At 42.9% G+C, this 18,043-nt stretch overlaps 1 protein-coding gene across 2 annotated transcripts; it reads right to left on the reverse strand.

Annotated features, from left to right (window-relative positions):
- Positions 1 to 8,294: 8,294 nt before the first annotated feature.
- On the reverse strand, positions 8,295 to 16,865 carry XRCC2 (X-ray repair cross complementing 2). 2 transcript variants are annotated; one of them, XM_087712473.1, is made up of 3 exons: positions 16,651 to 16,865; positions 11,046 to 11,127; positions 8,295 to 9,289 (listed from the first exon to the last, which is right to left on the reverse strand). In XM_087712473.1, the coding sequence occupies exons 1-3, from the start codon at positions 16,675 to 16,677 to the stop codon at positions 8,577 to 8,579; spliced, it is 822 nt and encodes a 273-aa protein (XP_087568599.1). In that variant the 5' UTR covers positions 16,678 to 16,865; the 3' UTR covers positions 8,295 to 8,576. The 2 variants fall into 2 exon arrangements, with proteins under 2 accessions (XP_087568599.1, XP_013931483.2); XM_014076008.2 differs by having other exon boundaries at positions 16,728 to 16,852.
- Positions 16,866 to 18,043: the final 1,178 nt, after the last annotated feature.

An 18,043-nucleotide genomic window follows, 5' to 3' on the forward strand; every position in this document is an offset into this window, starting at 1 on the left:
CAGAGAACCCGTTGCTGAAATTTTTGAAGCCCACCCCTGCTCATGACCTGCCCCAATAGCCAAAGATGGTGATGCGAGGTGGGGTGGGTGGATGGCTGGGTTTCTTTCACAACCGAAGTCCCAAAAGTGGCTTGAACAGTCTCTAATCCAGAACTACAGGAGAAACCTATTTATTGGATGCTTTTAATCCTGCCCTTATTTTGCCTGCCTTTATTATTTTACATTTAACAGACCTAACAGATTAACGGAGTTGGAAGGGACCTTTTAGGTCATCTAGTCCAACCCTCCACTCAAGCAGGAGACCCTATACAAGTGTTTCTCAACCTTGGCAACTTGAAGATGTCTGGACTTCAAGTCCCAGAATTCCCCAGCCAGCATTTGCTGGCTGGGGAATTCTGGGACTTGAAGTCCAGACATCTTCAAGTTGCCAAGGTTGAGAAACACTGCCCTATACCATTTCTGACAAATGGCAGTCTCCCCTTGAAAGCCTCCAGTGATGAACCCCCCACAACATGTGAAGGCATGTTGAAGGCAACATGTGTTGTTGAAGGCAACATGTGTTAATAAGACCTCCCTCGTTAATAAACCCAATCGGGCTTCTGAGCGCATGCGCTATATAAGCCCTCCCCGGGAAAATATTGCAAGACAGCAGCAGTCATGAGGTGACCACTCTGGAATGCCTCCTGCACCTCAAAAATAATAAGGCTTCCCTGAAAATAAGGCCAAGCGCTTATTTTGGGGGGTCGAAAGAAAATAAAAGACAGCGAACGTCTAATACGCCGCCTTCTATTTTCCTCACAATGAAAACCCTGTGCGGTGGGTTGGGATGAGAGTGATTGGCCCAAAGTCCCCAGCCAGTTTTCATGGCTAAGGCAGTACTAGAACTCATATCCCCTGGATATATTGGCCCAAAGTCACCTAGTTGGCTTTCATGGCTAAGGTGGGACCTGAACTCACACCCTCATAGTTTCTAGTCTGGAGCATTCACTACTAGAACAAATTTACGCTCTCTAGATACTGATTGTTTGCTGATTGCTTGTTTGTACCCTATGACTATCATTAAGAGTTGTACTTATGATTCTTGATGAATGTATCTTGTCTTTTTATGTATACCAAGAACATATGCACCAAAGACAAATTCCTTGTGTGTCCAATTATACTTGGCCAATAAAGAATTCTATTCTATATTCTATTCTATATTGCAAGACCAAGACATTAGGCTCAGATAACTAATGCATTTTGGCCATGGCTAATGGGCAAAATGCAGGTATTTTAAAAAGTTTATTAAGGAAGTGAGCAAAGAAAAAACAGAAAGACATTTTTCTGGAGCCCCCCCCCCATCCCCCTTCACTTTCTTAGTCTGAATCAGAACATCCATAGGCAAACTTACTCATTCATTTTAAGGTCTGCTCAGTAGCTTTTCTTATTGTAATTAGCAATGCCCTGGCTGTAAACATTTGCTATAACTAAATCTGAAATAATGAAGTTCCACCCACCTATCCATTTTGCAATAGCCCCGTCTGTCAGTTCTGTTGAATGGGCAATTTAAATCCAAGGTAACAGGTAATTTACTACAGACGCAAAAGCAACAGAAAACGCAACCCAAGGCATCTCATACATGCCCAAGCAGAAACCTTGACCTGCAAAAGGGGCCACGGAGCTTTTCAAAAAGCATTTTGAAGAAAAGACCAGAACAAGAGAACTAATAGCGGGAATAGCCTTTGTGCATTTATTTTCATACTTGGCCGATGAATTTACTGGAGCACCGAGTAACAATGATGTAAAACAAAAAAGATGACAAAAACAATAGAATGAGAGGACAGGTTTGTTTTGGGTTATAAATGGACTTTCGCATATGTAGTGTTTGTTTTTATCAGTGCTCATTTAAAACCCCTTTCAGAAAATGGTCAACCACAATTGAGGTGCCCCACTTCAACTAGCACACAAATCATCCGTAAGAATTAGCATCCTGAACTCCTCCCTCCCATCTATCTACTCACTCACCCATCCTGTATTTATGAATTTTATCCAGTGCCCTTTTCGGATTTATTCCTGTCAACTCTTGGATTCCACATAAGCTGCTCAGGCTTCCTTAGTAAATACAAATGGTGCACAGCAGTTGTGGGATTCAAATTTTTTTACTGCCGATTCTGTGGGCATGGCTTGGTGGGCATGGTGTGGCTTGGTGGGTGTGGCAGGGGAAGGATACTGTAAAATCCCCATTCCTTCCCACTCTAGAGGAAGGATACAGTAAAATGTCCATTCCCTCCTCACTCCAGGGGAAGGATATTGCAAAATCCCCATTTCCTTCTCACTCCAGAAGGATACTGTAAAATCTCCATTTCCTCCCCACTCCAGGGGAAGGATACTGTAAAATCTCCATTCCCTCCTCACTCCAGGGGAAGAATATTGCAAAATCCCCATTTCCTTTTCACTCCAGGGGAAGGATACTGTAAAATCTCCATTCCCTCCCACTCCAGGAGGATATTGTAAACTCTCCATTCCCTCCCTACTCCAGGGAAAGGATACTGTAAAATCCCCATTTCCTCCCCCCTCCAGAGGAAGGATACTGTAAAATCTCCATTCCCTCCTCACTCCAGGGGAAGGATACTGTAAAATCCTCATTTCCTCCCGATCAGCTGGGACTCAGGAGGCAGAGAATAGATGGGGGTAGGCCAGAGGTGGTATTTACCGGTTCTCCGAACTACTCAAAATTTACACTACCAGTTCTCCAGAACTGGTCAGAATCTGCTGAATGCTACCTCTGGTGCACAGCCACTGTTTGCAAACACACACCTGGAATTGGGGGTGGGGGGAAGTGTATTATGGGAGTGAATGATGAGTATCCTGGAAAGCTTGACTGCACCATTCTGATATTTTGTAAACAGAATCACCTACTCTAGACCTTTTCTGACTTACCTAGTAGCCCCTTTCTCATATCAGGCCTTCAAAAGGTCAAAAGGCTGATGAACCTTCATGGCTTCCTGCCATCAATAAATACATTAATCTTTAGGCACAGTGAAAGAAATGAGACCAAAATTAAATAAAGAAGACCGAGAATGACCTCAAGTAGAACAATCAGCTTTAGAATGGACAATGAAGGTATTAAAGAGATGAGTAGCTTTGCCTTGTCAACCCTCAGTAATAAAGCAACAATCAAGAAATAGTTAGCATTGGGTCTATGCAGGAGACACGGTGGCTCAGTGGCTAGGATGCTGAGCTTGTTGATCAGAAAGGTTGGCAGTTCAGTGTTTCGAATCCCTAGCACTGCGTAATGGAGTGAGCTCCCATTACTTGTCCCAACTTCTGCCAACCTAGCAGTTCGAAAGCACATAAAAATGCAAGTAGAAAAATAGGAACTTACCTTTGGTGGGAAGGTAACAGCACCTTTGACATTTAGTCATGCCACCCACATGTAGAACCGTGATGGTGAACCTATGGCACACATACCAGAGGCGGCACGCAGCGCCCTCTGTGGGCACGTGAGCTGTTGCCCCCGTTCAGTTCTGCTGTATGCCTCCTGCTGGCCAGCTGATCTTTGTGCTTCTGCTGTGCATGCACAGGGGCGGGGCATTGCATGGGGGCGTGTGCATGCATAGGGGTGGAGCACATGCACAGGGGCAGCACACACATTGCATTATGGGGGTTCAGGCGTACGTGTGTGCATTCATGCGTGTGCGCATGCTTTGGGCACTTGGTCCGGAAAAAGTTAGTCACCACTGGTACAGAGGAAAGAGAATGACCAGGAACAAGGTGAATGGATTCAGTTATGGTGGCAATGAGTGGCCCTATTGGGAAACCTGAAAGAATAGGCTAGGGATAGATTACCATGGAGAAAATGTATCTACAGGTGGTCTTTGACTTACAACAATTTGTTGAACAATGCTTCAAAGTTATGACAACTTTGGAAAAAATGACTTGCAACCTATATTCACACTTGCACAAGATCACAATTCAGTCAATGGACAACCTGCTTGCATTTACAACTGGTTGCAGCAACCTGAGGTCATGTGATTACAGTTTGTAATCTTGTTTGCAGATCTAATACCCATTGGGGAAGCTGGATTTCCTTCATGACCCTGTGATTTGCTTAACGACTGCTGTAGAAATGATTCCTACTCAACCTTTGACTGCAATGACTTACGATGGAAATTCCAGTCCTGATTGTGGTCGTAAATTGAGGACTACCTGTATACGGTTCTTCTTCCTCCTAGCATATTCCTGCAGGAGCAGATGCACTTTTCGGACCATTGAACGCCACTTTGCATGGTCATCCGTGTCTCCAGGGCCCGTGGCTTGTGTATCTTTGTTGATGGCGTCTTGCCATCTCTGTTTTAGATGCCCGCAAGGTCACCGTCCATTGACTTCTACTTGGTAGGCAGTCTTGGCCACACATGAAGGTGCTGCTCTCAGGACATGTCCATACCAGCGGAGCCGGCCTTCCCTCATCTTCTCTGCAATTGGTGCCACACCAAAATGTTGTCGAACGGTGTCTTCTGTGATGTGGTCAAGAAAGGAGACGCCCAACATCCAACAGAGCATTCACATTTCCATGGCATGGATATTTCGGTCCCTGTTGTTGCTGCCCAGCATTCAGCACCATGCAGTGCAATAGAGTGGATGGTTATCTTGTAAATCTTAAGATTTAAGATGGGTTGGCATTCGTCTGTCACATAACGCACCAGAGAATTCTCGCCAACGCATCCAGGCTGTATTCATCTTTGCTCACTCTTTGCCACTGATGTTGCCATTGTCTTGGAGATGGGATGCCAGATACTGAAAAATATCCACCTTCTTTAAATTCTCTTCTTTGATTTGAAGCGTTATAATAACCATATATCATCTGTATATGGTGCCTAGGAACCAAATGACTTGATGGCCCATCCATCCATCCATCCATCCATCCATCCATCCATCCATCCATCCATCCATCCATCCATCCACCCACCCACCCACCCACTGTCTATCTGTACAGACTTACGTATATGTATTGGGGAAGCCCAGGAGAAGAAATAGATGAAGTATGCATTCAGACATGTCAGTAATACTATAATTTCCTCTTCAGGCAGGTTGGCAAATTGTTCCTCCATCTGCGATGTGGATCATTTTCCAGGATTATTGTTTAGATTGTAACATGGCATATAGAAGGCAGAGGTGGGATGCTACCAGTTTGCACCGGTTCGGGCAAACTAATAGTGGGCATTGGGATTGGGTCACTGAACCAGTAGGGATGGCCGGCTGGCCACGCCCCTGAACTGATTCCCCAGTCGCCCATGCTGTTGCCAGCATGTTTTTTTTAAACTCATTTTATAATGTTATGCGCATTAGCAGAACAATTAACCGGCAACTGTGCATGTGCAAGTAACGCTCAGTGCGTGTGTAAAGCAAACTGCAGTAACGCCAGCAGCAACCCACCTCTGATAGAAGGGACTTTATTCAAAAGTGGCAAGTGTGATAATTATGCATTAGTGAAAAATTGAGAAATATATGGATTTCACCTATAGTGTAGTTTTAAGAATTTCTTTTTAGCCTTGCATATATCTTGAATTTGTCAATAATAAAATGTATTTTGCAAAGCACTGAAATAATCAAAGGGCAATAAAATTAACATGCCCTGCACAGACGCAATATTGCTTTTGCTACTGCTCAGAGCTGTAGACCATTTTTTTATTTATTGGAACCTATCTTGTTTTCTCAAACTTTTGATCTATGGCACGCTGAATAAAATACTGGGCTTTCAGACACATAAAGTTCCTTCTAAGAACTTCTGGGCATTTAACCAGAAACTTATAGTAAAGAAAATGTATATTTGATAATTCATGTAATAACTGCAGTTAGGATTGTATTTGCAGAAAATTGGAAAAATGAAGGTATCCCTATGGATGAGAATGTGATTTGGAAAATATTAGAATGTGCAGAAATGAATAGGTGAACACTTGAAATTAAAGAGAAGGAACAATCTGATTATTATACTATGTAATAATCTATATATACATAGGTTATTATCAATTATTATCTATATAATCAATGATTAGAGAATAAATATGAAAAGTGGAAAAAAGGAGAAGAATGAAATAGAGAAAAGGTTTTAACAAAGTTACCGTATATACTCGAGTATAGGCCGACCCGAATATAAGCCGAGGCACCTAATTTTACCACAAAAAACTGGAAAAGTTATTGACTCGAGTATAAGCCTAGGGTGGGAAATGCAGCAGCTACCGGTAAATTTCAAAAATAAAAATAGATACCAATAATGTTTTTGAATATTTATTTCAAAGAAAAACAGTAAACTAGCGGTGTATTCAATGAAATACTTCACCCACCTCATGATGCTGATGTCCCGCTGTGATGATGATGTCCCGTGCAGCCGCGGGAGCGATGTCCCGCCTCCTATGACACACGGCACAGTGATTCCTATCATTGGATCACTGTACCAGAGGAGGTGGGACATCGCTATGTGGCTGCTTGCCATAACAAGGAGGAGGTGGGACATCGTTGCAGAGCGGCAGGAGGGGGAGGAAGGGGAATCGTAAGACAGCCCTGCATTACATTAGAACGTGAGGAGGGGGATGGTGCGGTACGCGCTGCGCGGCAAACTGACACAGAAGGAGGGGAAACTCACAGGGGCACCGGGCCATTCACGAGCGTCACCCAGCGGCATGGCCCCGCCCCTTTTTCTCCTCCATTTCGGGCAAATTTTTCACTGACTCGAGTATAAGCCGAGGCGGCTTTTTTCAGCCCAAAAAGTGGGCTGAAAAACTAGGCTTATACTCGAGTATATACAGTAAATAAGTTAAGAAGAGGATTGTTATAATATTAGGTATGGTATATATTAGTATTAAGAATAGTAAATATGACTGTAATCTGAAATTGCTTTTGTAAAGAATAATTGCACAAAATATATGTACCCAGATAACACACTGTTTAATGGATGGATAGATGGATGGATGGATAGATAATCTATCTGTCTGTCTGTCTATCTATCTATCATGTATCTATCTATTATCTATCATCTATCTTTCTTTCTATCTATTATTGTCTGTCTGTCTGTCTATCTATTATCATCTGTCTGTCTATTATCGTCTGTCTGTCTGTCTGTCTATCTATCTATCATCGTCTGTCTGTCTGTCTGTCTGTCTATCTATCTATCTATCTATCTATCTATCTATCTATCTATCTATCTATCTATCTATCTATCATCTATCTATCTATCTATCTATCTATCTATCTATCTATCTATCTATCTATCTATCTATCTATCTATCTATCTATCTATCTATCTATCTATCTATCTATCTATCTATCTATCTATCTATCTATCTAAAGTTCCTTCCAAGAACTTGTTTGTTCTGCTACTGGCAAACTATTTCAAGCTACAATTTGAATAAAAGGCCAATGAGAGTTTCCCAAAGCTACTTCCCTGGTTGACCCCAAGTCTTCACAACCCTGGGTGGAATGAAGAGCCTTGAAATAAATGAGAACAATTCCCAGGAAATCTGGAAAAAACAGATAAAAGCAAACTATTCAGTGGATTGGGGGAAAAATAGTATTCTTCCTATTAAATCCAGTTGCATGCCATGCATGGAGTCAACAGACGTTTGTTTGTTTGTTTGTTTGTTTATTAGGATTTATAGGCCGCCCTTTTCCCTGAGGGGACTCAGGGCGGCTTACAATCATTAGGAAGGGGGTGCAATTAAAAAATAAACAGTATGTGAACAAAGTAAAATAATAAAAACACAACTTGCATTCAACACTCAACACTCGGGTGGGGCAAATTAGGAGCTTATCCCCAGGCCTGTTGGGATAGCCAGGTCTTGAGGGCTGTGCGGAAGGCCTGGACGGTGGTGAGGGTGCGTATCTCGACGGGGAGGTCGTTCCACAGGGTCGGAGCTGCAACAGAAAAGGCTCTCCTCCGTGTAATCGCCAGTCGGCATTGACTGGCGGATGGGATTCGGAGGAGGCCCAGTCTGTGCGATCTTATCGGTCGGAGGGAGGTAATCGGCAGAAGGCGGTCTCTCAAGTACTCAGATCCACTACCATGAAGGGCTTTAAAGGTGGTCAACAACACCCTGAAGCGCACCCGGAGATCAACAGGTAGCCAGTGCAGCTCGCGGAGGATGGGTGTTATGTGGGCGAACCGCGGTGCGCCCACTATCACTCGCGCGGCCGCATTCTGAACTAACTGCAGTCGCCGGATGCACCTCAAGGGCAGCCCCATGTAGAGCACATTGCAGTATTCTACATGGGGCTGCCCTTGAGGTGCATCCGGCGACTGCAGTTAGTTCAGAACGTATCTTTTTTAAGAGAGAGAGAAAAAATCAAGCCAATCTCAATGTTCAGCTCAGGGGAAGCTTCTGTTTCTGTGCTTGAAAATAAGAAGCAACCACTTTTATTAGATTCCAGAACTTAACTTTTTTTTTTTAATAAGCCTCATCAATTCGCCCATATACACCTGAATATTAGCCCAAAAGCTGATCGGCGCGCTTTCTAAAATTAAATTTTAGATAATGTTAGTACAGAAACGTAAAAACTGTTTAGAAACAACAATAGGTGCCTTTAAAATGAACCTTGGGCTTTTAAAACTGGATCCCTTGTTCCGTAATGCAGAACGGACGTTTCGCCACGCAGTTGTTCTGAAGGTGACACGAAGTCATTAAAAATCCTTGGGTGCCGTCTGGATGGGGATGCCTGGAGAAGAAGATCCGGTGGGTGACGAGCTGTCGCCACGGTTTACAAAGAAAAGGGCGGTAATCTGAACCTGCATCACACTCAGTTTTTTCTGAGCTTTCCCCAAAGTTTGGTGACTTCTGCATAAGCGACTGAGTAGTGGCAAACAGTACCAAGTGATGCTCCCTTATAAGCTTTTGCAGAACCTGCACGCATCTTTTTAGGTTCGCTTCCTGCAGACTCAGGTTTTCTCCTCCGTTGGCTCGGTCTATCCAATAAAATGCCGACATGCTGTCTACGATCAAGAGGGAAAGGGAAGGGTGGGAGAGAAACATGCCTTCCAGAGAGTAAAGGCTAATCAGCAGCTGGGAACTGCTGTGGCAATTAATAAGGAGGAACCTCTCCAGGTAGCGCTTCATGGTGGCTTCGGTGCCTCGACACGACAACCTGTATTCCAGGAGAGTGATTAAACGCAGCATATCGAAATGGAAGTCCGTATCAATGAAAAGCACGCTAACTTCCAAACCACCTCTTGATTTTGGAAGAATGCAGCGAGCAATGAGATGATAGAGCATTTCTGTTTTTCCTGTCCCTTCCGCACCGTGGAATTCGACGACGTCTCCTGTGGAAGCGGAGAAGAGAAATGTGGTCACCTACAATACCTCTGTCCTTTTCCAAATTATTATTATTTTTTCCCCTTTGAATCCTCGCACTTCACATATAATCCCAACAGTGGTGGGTTCCAGATCCCGCTGCAACCGGTACGGTGCAACGGGGCTGGGCGTCCACCACACGCACGCACACATGCGTACTTACTGCCCGCGACGCTCCAGCTGCTCGGCGGAGCATCGCACAGGAGCCATATGCTCCGTGTACGTATGCGTAAGCCCCGATAGGCTCAAATACAGGTAAGGAGGGCTAGCGGGCCCTCCGGAGCACCATACTGGAACGGTACCTGGTGCTCCCAGCAGGCACCGGTATGCCGGGGCGTACCAGTCGTATCCCACCACTGAATCCCAAGTAAAAACACTTGGAATCTCCTGATTATTAGACAATTCCAATCCAGCATAATTGGTTTGCCTTTCCTGGTTTTATAGGAATTAGGTGTAAGTGGCACTATAAACAAGGAGATAAAACCCTTATTGGAGGAGCAAACTAGTACATTTGTATTTTCTAGAGCAAAGAGCTTCCCTGATCGTTATCTAATCTCCAGTGTTCTTATTGAAAATGGACAGATAAAATTGATCATTTTAAAAATTACTGGAAACTATCAGCTGACATAACAGAATACAATAAAACAGATTAATGGTTACTCTTGGGATATTCTATTTAATTTTTTTAAACTTTTGTATTATGTGTTTCTTTTAATGCGTGACCCGTCAAAACCGCGCTCGACTAAACCGCGCCCGATTAAACCGCGTCGCTGACGTCATCAACAGGGCGACAACAGCCAGCCCGGAGAAAGAAGGGTGCTTTAAATAGCGCTTTGAAAGCAAGCCGATTCAACTTAAGGTAAGGGTTAGCTTTAAGGTTAGGTTAAGGGTTAGGATTAGGTTTAGGGTTAGGTTAAGGGTTAGGGTTAGGTTAAGGGTTAGGATTAGGTTTAGGGTTAGGTTAAGGGTTACGTTTAGAGGGGTTAGGTTTAGGGGTTAATTTTAGGTTTAGGGTTTACAGCGTGCTTCTGTCTCTGCGCTGTTGTCGCCCTGTTGATGACGTCAGTGACGTGGTTTAGTCGGGTGCGGTTTAGTCGAGCGTGGTTTTGTGGGTGAACCCTTTTAATGTTGTACGCCGCCCTGAGTCCTTGGGAGAAGGGCGGCATATAAATCTAATAAACCAAACCAAACCAAACCAAACCAAACCAAACCTATAACCATAGTGAGTTTCTTCAAATTTCCAAAATGTGTAAATTTTTAAAGTTAGAGGTTGTGTTTTTGGGAAGAGGAGAGATCTGTAGCACAGGCAGTCCTCAACTTTCAACAGTTCATTTAGTGACTGTTTGAAGTTACAATGCACAGAAAAAAGTGACTTATGTCCGTTTCCCACACTTACAACCACTCTAGCATCCCCTTGATCACGTAATCAAAATTCAGACACTTGACAACTGACTCATATTTATGGCCCTTGCAGTGTCCCGGGGTCACGCAATCCCCTTTTGCAACTTGCTGACAAGCAAACTCAATGGGGAAGCCAACTTCATTTAGCAACTTAGCAAGTCCAGTGATTCACTTAACAACTGTAGCAAGAGAGGCCGTAAAACTCACTTGACAATTGCCTCACTTAGCAACAGAAATTTTGGGCTCAATTGTGGTCGTAAGTTGAGGACTACCTGTATTTCAAAGTAGCATATTTGCCAGGGGGAAAAAAAAATATTTTCAAACCATAAACGGGATATCCTTCTTCAGCAAACAGGAACGGTTCAAGAGTTTTGAGAGAACTTCGACCCTCAAGACGTGCAATCAACTTCGGGGGGAAAAAAGACAAGTCATTAGATATCATAAATATCTCACGATCAAGGCAACTAATTCCACAAACGATAGAGGCACGCAGGGCTGCCAGTTTCCCTTGGACCAGAAAAGAGCACAATCTGCAGAATAAACAAATCTTCTAAAATAGTGGAACCATCAACTTCACTTGTAAACTACACTTGTAAGCTGCACTTGTAAACTACAAATTGTTCGCTGGGCAGGGGCATTTCCCAAGTGAGTTGTCTTTTCCTAGAAATGCAGGGATTTAAAATACGGTGGTACTTCGCTAGTCCTCATTAATTGGTTCCGTGAGGTGCGATGAGTATCAAAAAATGATGAATACCAAATAAATTTTTCCCATAAAAAAGTAATGTAATGAGTCACAAGGCAGCCGACCCTGGAAGGTTCTAGCTTGTGCATTGAGTACGAAACAAATAATGAGTCCTGGGACAAAATTTTCATATCAAAATGCATTGAATATTAAATTTGATGAGTTTCAAAGCAGTTGAGCACCAAGGTACCACTGAAATGTCCTTCCAATTTTATCTGAATTTCAGTGTTCACTTTCATCAGAGCCAAAAGAGCTTAATCGTGCAGCCGCGCGAGCGATTGTGGGTGCACTTCGGTACACCCACGTTACACCTATCCTCCGCGAGCTGCACTGGCTGCCTATTGGTCTCCGGATACGCTTCAAGGTGCTAGTCGTCACTTATAAAGCCCTTCATGGTATTCGATCTGGGTACTTGAGAGACCACCTGCTGCCAATTACCTCCCAAAGACCCGTTAGATCACACAGGGTCGGCCTCCTCCGGGTTCCGTCTACCAGCCAATGCCACCTGGCTACCACCCGGGGGAGGGCCTTCTCTGTGGCAGCTCCGGCCCTTTGGAATGAACTCCCCGCAGAGATTCGGACCCTCACCTCTCTCCAGGCCATCCGAAAAGCCGTCAAAACCTGGCTGTGCCAGCAGGCCTGGGGTTGATGAGTTCCCTTCCCCTCTCGACCTGTGTGGCTGTGTGATTCTTGGCTATTTTAACTAGTTGTATTGTACTCTGTGTTCCCTTTCCCCCTTTGAGTTGTTCGCCGCCATGAGTCCCTCCCGGAATAGGGCGGCATATAAATAAAACAAATCTCAATCTAAAAGAAAAACATTTTAGGATTTTCAAACTGCTACTAATCTTGTGGTCTTTCAGGGTCTTCAAATACATATTAAGGTGAAAAATGCAGACTAGTCTGAATTTGAATAGCAGAATTCATGGCCTGTTTTCTTTTTTTCCCTTGGACATACTTGGTTTTTATTTGTAACTCTCGTTCTGAGGATAAAGTCCTGGAGAACTCAAAATACTTGAAAACTTGTCCTCCCCCACCCAAATCAATATTTTAAGATAAAATTGTATTATTTTACATTAACCATTAGACCCAAATTATTGCAACCCCCAAGCTCAAATAATAGCTTGCTGTATACGATAACCAGTCCTCCAACTCTTTCTGGAAGCTGCAAAATTTGCAAGATACCCAACATTTTCAAATGAAGGAAATATTTAGGCATTTGGCATACAGTCGCTCATGCAGCCGAAGGTCAAATGATTTTTAAGTGTTCCATTTTTCTAACACCATGGCATTGGAGACAGAATGGCCCATTTAGTTTGGACTGCAAGGTTCATGGCATTTAACAAGAAATTCCTGGAAAACACACTCAAGAGAGCCTAATGCAATATGGATTTTTGTGTTAGGTGGATACGTCTCTCAATTTAATGGGATGCCTTGTTTTAATATTTCAAAACTCCCGAGATTCAAAAAGACAGAAATGGACATGTTCCCAACGGCATCATGTGAAACGTTGTCACACATCTGTGTAATATTTTTGACCCATCATCTTGTCTGCTGGGTTTCTTTTTGGCCGAAGTTTAATTCCTTTTAGTAATGACTTTTTAAAAAGCAAATATCAAATAATTAAGTTCCAGCTCTTGCTGCTCGCTTCTCTATGGGAGGATCAGTAATGAAAACCTTTTGTACTTTAGAGCAACGGTGCAATTATTTTTTATTGCAGCTTTCCGCTTTCAATTTCCACAGAAAGAATTTTGACAAAACGAAAATATCGAACCTTATGGTAGACAAAATTCAGCTAACAAATACCATATTTTTCGGAGTGTAAGACGCATCTTTCTCCCCTTAAAAAGAGGGTGAAAAACTGGGTGCATCTTACACACTGAATGCAGCATTTTTGGCCTCCTAAAACCCCACCCTGCACATCCCATTTTTCATAAAAATGGATGCGCAGAAGATTTGGGAGGCCTCCAAAATGCTAGGGAGGGAAAAACAGCCCCATTTTTTTGCAAAACTTGAGGCGTTTAGAGGGTTTGGGAGACCTGTAGAGCACTCCTGGGGGCTGGGAAGGGCAAAAACAGGCGTGTTTTTCACAAAAATTGAGTATTTTTGCCCTCTCCAGCCCCCAGGAGTGTTCTACAGGCCTCCCAAACCCTCTGCACGCCTAGTTCTTTTGCAAAAAACAGGTCAGAGGGTTTGGGAGGCCTCTGCTCCTGGGGGCCAGAGAGGGCAAAAACACTCAATTTTTGGGCCAGAGAGGGCAAAAAAAATTTTTTTTTAAATTGCCTCTTCAAAATCTTGGTGCGTCTTGTACTCTGGTGCATCTTATAGTTTGAAAAACATGTCAGTTTTCTCAACTTTGGTCTCCAAAAACATTGGACAGGCTGTAGAGAGGGAATTAATCAGTGAAAGAATGCACATTCTGGAGAGAATGGCATTTAACAAGAAATGCCATTCGCTCCCTGAGGATGGATGGGCTACAGCACAAGTCCACAAACTCAGAAGACTAAAAACTCTGGCCCCGGTGACCCACTCAGATTGGATTCTGCAAACGTTATCTTGGCACATGTATATTTTGTCTTCATTCATAATGCATTCTCTGCCCATTTACATTACAGGTAGTCCTCGACTTACGACCACAATGGAGCCCAAAATTTCTGTTGTTAAATGAGACATTTGTTAAGTGGGTGTTGGCCCATTTTGCAATCCTTCTTGCCTTGGTTGTTAAGTGAACCATTGCAGCTGGTAAGTTAATAACCCGGGTTGTTGGTTCCACCACAAAACCGCGTTCGACTAAAGGGCGCTCGACGAAACTCCGTAGCTGACGTCATCACAGGGCGACAACAGCGTGGAGACAGAAGCATGCTGTAAACGCTAAACCTAAAATTAACCCCTAAACCTAAACCTAACCCTAACCCTAACCCTAATCCTAACCCTTAACCTAACCCTAACCCTTACCTTAACTTGAATCAGCTTGCTTTCAAAACGCTATTTAAAGCGCCCTTCTTTCTCCGCGCTCACTGTTGTCGGCCTGTTGATGATGTCAGCGATGCGGTTTAATCGGGCGCGCTTTAGTCGAGTGTTGTTTTGTCGTGCCACGGGGTTGTTAAATGAACCTGGCTTCCCCATTGACTTTGCTTGTTGGAAGGGTGACAAAAGTCACCCCATGACCTTGGGACATGGCAATGGCCATAAAATGAACCAGTAGCCATGCCATAAATTTTGATCACATGACCATGGGGATGCTGCAAAGGTTGTAACTGTGAAAAATAGCCAATATTCACTTTTTTTTCAGTGCCGTTGAACGGCCACTAAATGAAATGTTGTAAGTCAAGGACTACCTCTATTACATATATCTCCAGTTAAAAGATTCAGGTGGTTAGTTACAAGTAAGATTCAGAGGCTCTGAAAGACTAGCCAAAAAAAAAAAAAAAATGCCCTTGAACTGAGCGTAGCTTTTGCTTACTGCATATCCATAAAATATTTTTGGTAATGTAGACATGGGTTCATCATTGTCTTTTTTCCAAGATCTTTTTAAAAACTCCCCAATCTAGAACAGGGCTCTGTGGTTTCCTTGTGGTATTCTATAAAGCACTAACCAAGACAGCTTTTGTTAATCTTCCCACTTCCAAAGTTAACAAGCAGCTGCAACCAAATGACTGATAAATAATTCGCCTTAGTAAAAAGATTTTTTTTAAGATTGCTCAGTTTCTGCTCTTCTAACTACTAGGCAAGTCATTCTTACTGTTTATTGCTGACTAAATTGTAGAACTCCACTCACTATTTATTATGGGTTAGATAATTGCCCTACAAGGGTTTGGATACTTTTGACAGGGAAAAAACAGCAGGTCCTTAACTGCCGAAGCAAATTATTATAATAATTTAAACACTAATGCACCTGTGTTTCGCATTCGTGTTTACTCTCTGATTTTTAAGGGAAAGTAAGTGCAGTGGCTTAGCGTCATGCTGTGTGCACTGGAGAGCCAGCTTAACAGAAAGAAATAAAAAGAAAGAAGCCATGCCAAAGCCAACCACTGTCACCACACTTTCAAGCAATGATATTAAATATTAATCTTCATAAAAGGTTGTACTTTTGATCACACTCCAAACAGATTTTTAAAAACCCTACCGGCTGAATAAATTGCGGGATAAAAATTCTACCTTCCTACCTATTTAGGACCCTTTAATCTCACTTTTGCTGCAAGGAGTTTTTAAGCAACATCATTTCTTGCTTTCCATTAAGGTCACTTTATATTTCAAAAGGGGCTCTTGAGTGTTGGATTAAATTAAGATAATAAGCAACCTAACAGAGATCTTGTCGACCATTTTAAGAACTATTAGAACCTCAAGGGCCAACCTAAGAGCTGAAATTGGAATGTCATATTCATGGCAGATAAAATAAGTTTTTCAGCTGTTTTCCAACAGTTGTGGGGGGGAAAAATAAACCAAAACTTAATAAAAACTTTGTGAGCTGCAAAGCAGAAAAATGAAATTAAAAAAACAACAACAACCGAGGGACACAGCCAAATGACAGACTTCCACAGTCTGATTTCTTGAAGCTCTAGAGCCGGCCTGCTATCTGAAGGGCTGCCATCAATCTGTTGCAGAGTGAAATCAATTGACATATTGCTATCACACATGGTAAAAAGGCTTTAGATCCCAACCTGGATGAAATTAGCAAGGTTTTATCCACAGCTTATGTCCCCCTTTCTTCTGTTCTTTGGATTGTTTGAGAAGAGGACACGAACTTTGTCCCAAAACTGCCCTGTTTTCTTTTCCACAGCTGCCTTTATTATTTGTCCACACATTTTTTGCAACTCCAAAGTAGTTGTGTTTGTGTAGTTTCCGTGCACTTTGCATCCTGTACTTTTAAAAGCATAATTTCTCAACCTTAGCAAGTTGTGTGGACTTCCAACTCCCAGAATTCCCCAGCCAGCACCCAGCTTGAAGTTGCTGGGGTTGAGAAACACTCCAATGACTTCATTTCCCATAATCCCCAATTACCCAGATTGAAACTAAAAGTAACTTTCTGGCTGGAAAGCTGATTTAAAGCAAATTAATTGTTTCAGGCAACAGGTCCATGCAACAAGAACTAAAGGGAACGCTTGAGATAAGGAAGAAAGGAAGGGCGAAAGGAGTTGAATCTTTTACAGTAGAATCACAATGGAGCCTCCATAAACTGCAGCAGTATACCAGCTCATCTGATGGACACTCCTCCATCAGGAAACAGTCTGGAGTCTCCTTCCCTGCCTCAGCCGAACCTGCCTCACCTGGGCACCCGACTCCGATTTCGATACCCCGCTGGTCATCGCTCAGACCGAGCGAAAAACGCCCTTAACGAAGCGGTCGCTGACCAGACGAGCTCAACGCCTCCAGCGCGCATGCGCCATCCTGCCACCCGAGCAGGCGCGCTTGGCTTCCCAACGCCGCTTCGCCTCTCGGACCGCGACACTCTGCCCTGCGCACGCGCAATGCGCACTCCGGCCCTCGAGCGCCCCCGTGCGCTTCATAGAAGCTTTATGTTGGGTGGAGATTTTTTCATCCTCATCTCTCTTGCTGCAAGTTTTGTTAGGCGGCAGCCAAGAGCTATTACTAAGGGTTGTGTATCTCTGCTGCCCCCCTCATGGCTGTCTGCGTTTGGCAGACGAGATCGAGAGGTAAAGCAGAAGAATATTGCACTAAATGATAGGTGCTGTACTGCATACTAAATTACCTGCAAATTAGTCACTCACAACATAATTCCACATTTTATAATTCTTTATAGAATTCTTTATTGCCAAATGTAAATGGACACACATGGAATTTGTCTTTGGTGCATATGCTCTCAGTGTACATAAAAGAAAAAAAATACATTCATCTAGAATCATAAGACACAACACTTAGTGATAGTCATAGGTTATTAAATAAGCAATCTAATCATATTAGGAAACAAATAAAACAATATAAATCGTAGAGATGCAAGCAACAAGGTTATAATTATAAGTAGGAGGAGATTGGTAATAAGGATGAGAAGAATAATAGTAATACTGTAAATAGTAAATAGTTTGACAGTGTTGTGAGAATTAGTTAGTGATGGCATTGGGGGGAAAACTGTCCTTGTGGCTAGTTGTTCTGATGTGCAGTGCTTTATAGTGTCATTTTGAGGGTAGGAGTTGAAGGTCTTGTAAACCAATCTTACTTCCCCAAGGCGGATGCACTCCTTCTTACATATCCTTTTTTTAAATCTGCCTTTGAAGACATCATCAACTCCATTGAACCACAGGTTTCTCAGTAACGATAGGATTGTCATAGGATTTTGGCGCTACAAATGTGGCCAATGGATCTTTTGATCAATGTGTTTCAAACCTAACAACTTTAAGATGTGCAAACTTTTAACTCCTACAGCTAGATTTCCCCAACCAGCATGTACCAATTTTGTTCATTCCTGGAAATACTCTGTCGTGGTCACTTACATTTTAGTCAATTCACATGTGACTCCACTTACAACTATTAGTTTAGCCACCATTCAAAGTTACAACTATGCTGAAAAAAGTGTCTTATAACCACTCCTCGCACTTACAACAGTTGCAGTGTTCCTACAGCCACA

This window comes from Thamnophis sirtalis, unplaced genomic scaffold (genome assembly GCF_051295495.1).
Source record: "Thamnophis sirtalis isolate CommonGarterSnake01/CBP01778 unplaced genomic scaffold, rThaSir2_p1.2 scaffold_4, whole genome shotgun sequence".
Classification (NCBI taxonomy): Eukaryota; Metazoa; Chordata; class Lepidosauria; order Squamata; family Natricidae; genus Thamnophis; species Thamnophis sirtalis.